This window comes from Myotis davidii, unplaced genomic scaffold, assembly GCF_000327345.1.
Source record: "Myotis davidii unplaced genomic scaffold, ASM32734v1 scaffold378, whole genome shotgun sequence".
NCBI classification, from domain to species: domain Eukaryota; kingdom Metazoa; phylum Chordata; class Mammalia; order Chiroptera; family Vespertilionidae; genus Myotis; species Myotis davidii.
The window spans coordinates 635,211-641,744 of NW_006290631.1; the positions used below are offsets into that span (position 1 = coordinate 635,211).

The window sequence follows — 6,534 nt, forward strand, 5'->3', positions numbered from 1 at the left end:
TCAAACACTGCTGCAGTTAAATATTTTACCCTTTGTTCTCCCTGCGTGATCTACAATAACAATCTGCTTCGTGTTGATATTTATTGCTGTGTCCCTGACAATTCCCTGAAAGAGGAGTTGGGGTGCTTCACTGGGCTGGAAAAAGTTTAGCTACATCAGAAAGCAGGTCTAATTAAGCAAGTTTATTCTATATCTATAAAAGGCTAAAAGTTGACTCGCGCATGCACGATTCATATAAAGTTCCCGCTGGTGCTAATCGCACTCCTCGGTTTCGATCTGTCATTGTCAATCATGAATTTGGTTGACACTTCTATTATAGAGAAAGGACAAATAGCAATACTGAAATATTTCTTCTAATTAATTTCCTTTCAACAAGGGCCACTAGTTACAAATACGATGAAGAATCACATTTGTGAAAACCAATATTACAAAAAGAAACACCCATCTACTGTGTACCAGTAAAACTACATATCCTCCCAATAGCTTTCCAGAAGTATGTCTTATAATCCTTGCATCTTATATACAAGTTAACATAGCAGTTATAGTTTACTTGAGAGGGAACTTAGTTGAATGGTTAAGGGCACAGGCTTCACAGGAATCCTAACTCCATCACTTATAAGCTGATGTCCTTGAAAAAGTCACCTGACCTTTCTAACCCTCAGTTTCCTCGTTTGTAAAATTCCATAGGTTTGTGGTTTTTTTTTGTTAATTCTCACTGGAGGATATTTTTCCATTGATTTCTAGAGAGACATCAATGGAAAAATGGAAGGGGTGGGGGAGAGACAGAGATAAACATCGGTGTGAGAGAGACACATCGATTGGTTGCCACCCACACACACCCTGAAGAAGGCCAGGGATCAAGCTTGCAAACGAGGTACATGCCCTTGACTGGAAAAAAACCCAGGGATCCTTCAGTCTGTGGGCCAACCCTCTATCCACTGAGCCAAACTGGCTAGGGCAGTGTTGTTGTTTTTGTTTGTTTGTTTTTAAATATATAGTTTTATTCATTTCAGAGAGGAAGAGAATGGGAGAGATAGAAACATCAATGATGAGAGAGAATCATCCATCAGCAGCCTCACTCACAGCCCCCACTGGGGATTGAGCCGCAACCGGGCATGTGCCCTGACTGGGAATCTAACCATGACCTCCTGGTTCATAGGTCAATGCTCAACCACTGAGCCACATAGGCTGGGCTCCATACAGTTTTTGAGATTAAATAAAATAATAAATGTAAAGTTTTAGCACAATGTCTGGTATATTTTTAAACAACTATTATTTTATTATGTATAATTAAACCACTCAAGACTTTTTACTCACACACTTTTTCATTTTATCTTTTGATAAAATGTACTAATAGAATATTGGTACTAGTTAAGAAGAAAAGATTACAGAATTGGAGCAAAGTACATTGAGATAAGCTTGCTCCAAAGATGTAAATGACAAGTAACTGCTATATCATTATACAAGGCAAAAGTACAACACTGTGTAGGGATAGGTTCAATTATGAGATAGTTTACCTACATTTCAATGTGTTATAGACCTAAGCTATAAGGCATTTCTTAAACTAATAAAATGACAATCAACGCTAGGAAGGCAGGCATGTCAAAAGACACTAAGTCAATCTCAGATAGAAGCTCTTTATTATCCATGAATTGGCCTTAAGAATATATATGCCTTGCCCTGGCTGAGTAGCCGGTTGGTTAGAGCATCACCCTGACATGCCAAGATTATGTGCGGGTTGGATCCCCAGTCAGGGCACATATAAGAAACAACCAAGGAATGCATTAATAAGTGGAAAAACAAACTGATGTCCCTCCCCACCCCCCCAAAACAATTAAAAATTACTTGTTTTTTAAGTAGTAAAAAAAAAAATGTGCCTTTTTCTGGGGAGAGGATCCATAGATTTCTATTAGATTGCTAAGGGGATTATGACCACCAAAGGGTTAACAAATTTTGTTCAAATATCAGATGTTCTGCTAACAATTTAATTAGAATAGTCTGAGTTCCAATTATAAACCTTGTCTTAGAGGGGTCAAGTACAATATTATTTGCGTGATTATTTGGTCTCTTAAGAGTCTGGAAATCGAGGAAGGAGTAAGTCTGATGCCAACACAGACACTATGATCTGAATACAAAGCAAGAGACTTTATAAAAGACAAAGGTTTTAAACTGGAGGATTTCTGTTGAGAACATACTGTAAGATCCCCAACTAGTACAATTTGGATAGTCGAGTGAGATATAAATTTTTAAAAATTGATGTTTTAAAAATCAAACTAAAAATATCATTATAACAACTTCGTTTTGCTTCTCCAAGTTTTAAATACCTTACCTTATATAATAAACCAAACTTGTCAACCATCCAAATTTTCTTTTGTGCCTCTTCTTCTGGGAGGCCACTTTCTACCATAGCCATAACTATAAGATTTGCAATTCCAAGAGCAGCCTGTCAAACAGAACAAAAATTTAAAAAGTAAACACAAGAATATGATGCAATGCTTGAATTATAATGTCTTATTATGAGGAATATTTGGTTTATTCTTCCCTTACAAATCACACAAAGCTGATTCTTTGTAATATTCTCTAAGCATATTTTAAATTATCTACTTTACAACAGAAAATTTAAATTACAAAGATCTCCTTATCTATCTCAAAAGTATAAGCTCATTATGCCCCATTTTCCAATTCTAAAGATGAGTGTTGGTTTTAAATTCAAAACAGCTTACAGAAAATTACCTCTCCTGCTCCAAGAAATAAGATTTTGTGTTCTGAGAGTGATTTACCAACAACTTTTTGTGCTCCAAGAAGACCTGCGAGAGCTACTGAAGCTGTCCCTACAAGAAAAATAAAGATTTTTAAAAATAAAAAAGTGGTCACATAAAAAGCGTTTAAGAAATAGAAATTAAAATCCTGAAGTTCTCTTTTTGCTTTACCTTGAATATCATCATTGAAGGTACAGTATTTTTCTCGATATTTTCTCAAGAACCTGAATGCATTATGATTTCCAAAGTCTTCAAACTGAATAAGTGTGTTCCGTCCATACCTAAAAAACAGCAAAACCCATAATGGTTGTGTTGAAAAGCCACTACTAAACAGCTTTCCTGTCTAATATTCCTTATGATAGCATTACAAAATATGTTGTTAGTTCATTTAATGCCATGTGGCAATTTTCAGAGTCTATGAAAGACTAGACTCAAAATGTAGAAATCCATCTCTCATTCAGAAAATTTACAGGGTACTTCAAATGAATGTAGTACCAGGGTGAGCCTATGGAATATCAATCTGCATAAACTATTTCCAAGTGCCTATAAGGGTGCCCAGCACATAAATGCACCAAATAACTTCTTTAAAAAAGAGATTTTGTTTCTGAATCTCAAATGTATAATATTAGCTATGTATACTCATTACATTAACAGTTAAACAGCAATACAGGAAGTATATACATAAAAGGTTAAAAAATAATCGAGAAAATTAAATGAAATAACAAATGTAAAGTTTTAGCATAATGTCTGCTATATTTCAAACAACTATTATTTTAAGTTATGTATAATGGAAGCACTCAAGATTAGGAGGCTACTATAGCATGAGTTCATGAGCATTCAGAAAAAGGCGTCATTCATCTTGGTGAGATGGGGTAATAAGGGAAGGTTTACAAAGGAGGTGAGACTTTATTTGGGCCCTGAAAGAAGAACAGAAAGTCAAAAGGTAGGAAGAAAAGCAAGATATATTTCGGTGACTCTAAATTTTCAACAGTCTGGCTTTATATGAAAAGATAAGGGAGAAACTGGTTAAGGTGAGTTGGGCCAGATAAAGGAGGATCTTGCATGGCAATTAGGGAATGGGGGCTTCATTCTGTACCTGGTGCAGGATCAGTGAAGGCTTCAGGGAAGGAAAGAATTCATGTACAACTCCCTTCAGGAGTGATGCACCTGCCATTAACATGCCGCACAGATTGGTGTGGGGAGAAAGGAGAAAGCAGCTAGGAGGCTGCTCTAGCACGAGGACCAAAAGATCGGAAGCAGAAGCCATAGGAAGTAAAAAGGACGATATGAGACATTAGAATAAACAAACAGAATTTGATGAGGAGGCCAACTGGGAAGTAAGGAGGAAGTCTGTTAAAATACTACGGTAACCTGGATCACTAAGAAGCTACCATTTGACTGTATAAGATAGGAAAGTAGGGGAGATGGCAATTTCTAGGATAATGATAAGTTTAGTTTTTTTAGATGTGTCAACTTTGACTGAAAAAATTTTAAATATCTCCTATGTACCAGTAATTTAAAAGGCAGGGCAGGGTTAGGTCATTTATGTAAAGAATTTGGACTTTGTCATAAAAGTAGAGTTTAGACTTTACCCTATGTCAATAGAAAAGCAATTAGAGATTTCAAGCAAAAGAATGACATAATGAAGTACAGGTTTTAAAAAAATTTAATCTGGTGGTAACGTGGAGAAGAGCTGGAAAGGAGAGAAATTGGAAAATGGTTTAGAAAAACCCGGAAGAGAGATGAGAATGTGCAGAAAGACTGTAGCAATGGGAGAGAGGAGATCTATTTCTGAGGCATTTGAGTGGTACCACCAACTGGATTTGAGGATTGGAGAAGGAGAAGAGTCAAGGATAACACCAAGTTTAAAGGTTTGGCAATAGGGTGAAGGTTACTGCCATTAACAGAGGCTGAATACACAGAAGATAATAAGCAGTTTGGAATGGGAAGGCGTTGTTTTGGACATGAATATGAAAGAGCAACAGAATGTCTGGTGGAGAATTCCAGGTATTAGAAATACAGGCCTCAGAAGGAGGTGGGACTGCATAGATGGGTTTTCATGGGGGGAGGAGTCACATGCATAAAGGTTATAGCTTACCATGTACTCATTCACATGTAATAAAAATGAGCAAGAACCAATGAAGATAACTAAAGAAAGAAAAAGGCGGGTGAAAGACCAAGTGAGGAAAATCTTGGTAGTCAAGAGAAGAGGGAATTTCGAGGATTGCAAAACCTGGTGAGGTGCTGCAGACAGATGGAGAGAGAAGAGGACCAAATGGTCATGAAATTTAAAACATGAAAGCGGCACAAGAGTTTCACCAGAATGGGGAAATGAGCATGATGCCAAGGGCTGAAAGAACTGGACAGTGAGGTTCTGATAGGAGCAGTGAGTGCAGACTTCTCTCAAGATGTCGGACAACTTTCCCTGGCCAATGTTGCTCAGTGGTTAGTGGTTAGAGTACCGGCCTGCACAACGAAGGGTCACGGGTTCGATTCCCAGTCAAGGGGTCATACCTGGATTGTAGGTTCAATCCCAGGCCCCAGTTGGGCCGTGTGTGTCTCTCTCACACTGATGTTTCTTTCTCCCCCATCTCTTTTCCCCTCCCTCCCTCTCTTCCACTCTCTAAAAATTAATGGAAAAATATTCTCAAGTGAGGATTAACAACAACAGCAAAATATATTGGACAACTCAGGGAAAGCAAGGCAGAGTGGGTAGGTTATCACCATGTATCAGCACATCTATATGACATTTCTTAGCCCCTCCAGCAGCGGACCTTCGTTTAAGAACCAAAGTTCTCAAAATTTAATCTCCTACCTACCTTTATAAGAGGTGAACAAAACAAAACAAAACAAAACTGTGATTTTTTTCTTTAATTAAAGATGCTTTTATATACTCAAACTTAAAAAATACCTGTCAGTAATGGCCTTCATAAACTCATCAATTAGATCATCATAACGTTGTGATCGGTCTCGTTTCTGATATAAGCCCATGTAAAATGGATCTTTTAACAGTGCCTATAAAATAGACCAAATGTAGAAATAAAATTATTTTGTTACATAACCAGTTTAAACATATTTTTAAAACAATAATCACAAAATAAATTATTAATATAGTTTTTTTAAACCTTACTGCCTTGCCCTACTTCAAGACACTTTTAATAGGCTAATTTACTATTATTTTTATAGATATTAAAAGCGGAGTTTGAGACAAAGACTAACATCTAATCACAAAATTTTCCTTCTTATATTATCTTCAAAAGAGGAATGAAATAAAAAATATCTAATATGGAAGGAGGGTCAGAGGGGGAAAATGGTTTTACTCACTGGGTTATCAGTTCCTACATCAATGCACACAGGCAGGCACTTGTCAGGCCGTATCCCTGCACAAGCTGTATACAAGCAAAGTTTTCCTACTGGAATTCCCATTCCATAGACGCCCAGATCGCCAAGACCCAGAATTCTCTCGCCATCAGTCACCACAACAGCCTTAATTACAAAAAAAGAATAATAATAATTATTAATTAGAAATGGTAAAAAAGAGAAAGGGACATTACAGAAAAGCATTTTAAAAAAATTTCTTGATATTTGTACACTCACTTTAAAAAATAAAATTGCTTCTTGACTATCTTCCAAAGTAAACCAACCAAGCATACTTAAAATTGTAGTATTTCTAGAATGTAGACATCAAAAAGAGCACTAACTAGATTTGACTTCCTATCTTTAGGAACATAATGCTTCTGACTGGAGGATTAGCCAAATGCCTCACAAAGACTAA

The 6,534-nt window shown here is 36.7% G+C and overlaps 1 protein-coding gene across 1 annotated transcript in view; it reads right to left on the reverse strand.

Annotated features, from left to right (window-relative positions):
• Nucleotides 1–6,534, reverse strand: part of ME2 (malic enzyme 2, NAD(+)-dependent, mitochondrial) — a 31,635-nt gene that overhangs the window by 13,732 nt on the left and 11,369 nt on the right. Inside the window, exons 5-9 of the mRNA XM_006763623.2 lie at nt 6,084–6,245; nt 5,671–5,774; nt 2,931–3,040; nt 2,734–2,831; nt 2,330–2,443 (exon numbers count right to left, since the gene is read on the reverse strand). Coding sequence (XP_006763686.1) covers nt 2,330–2,443; nt 2,734–2,831; nt 2,931–3,040; nt 5,671–5,774; nt 6,084–6,245 — 588 coding nt within the window. The remainder of the gene's footprint in view (nt 1–2,329; nt 2,444–2,733; nt 2,832–2,930; nt 3,041–5,670; nt 5,775–6,083; nt 6,246–6,534) is intronic.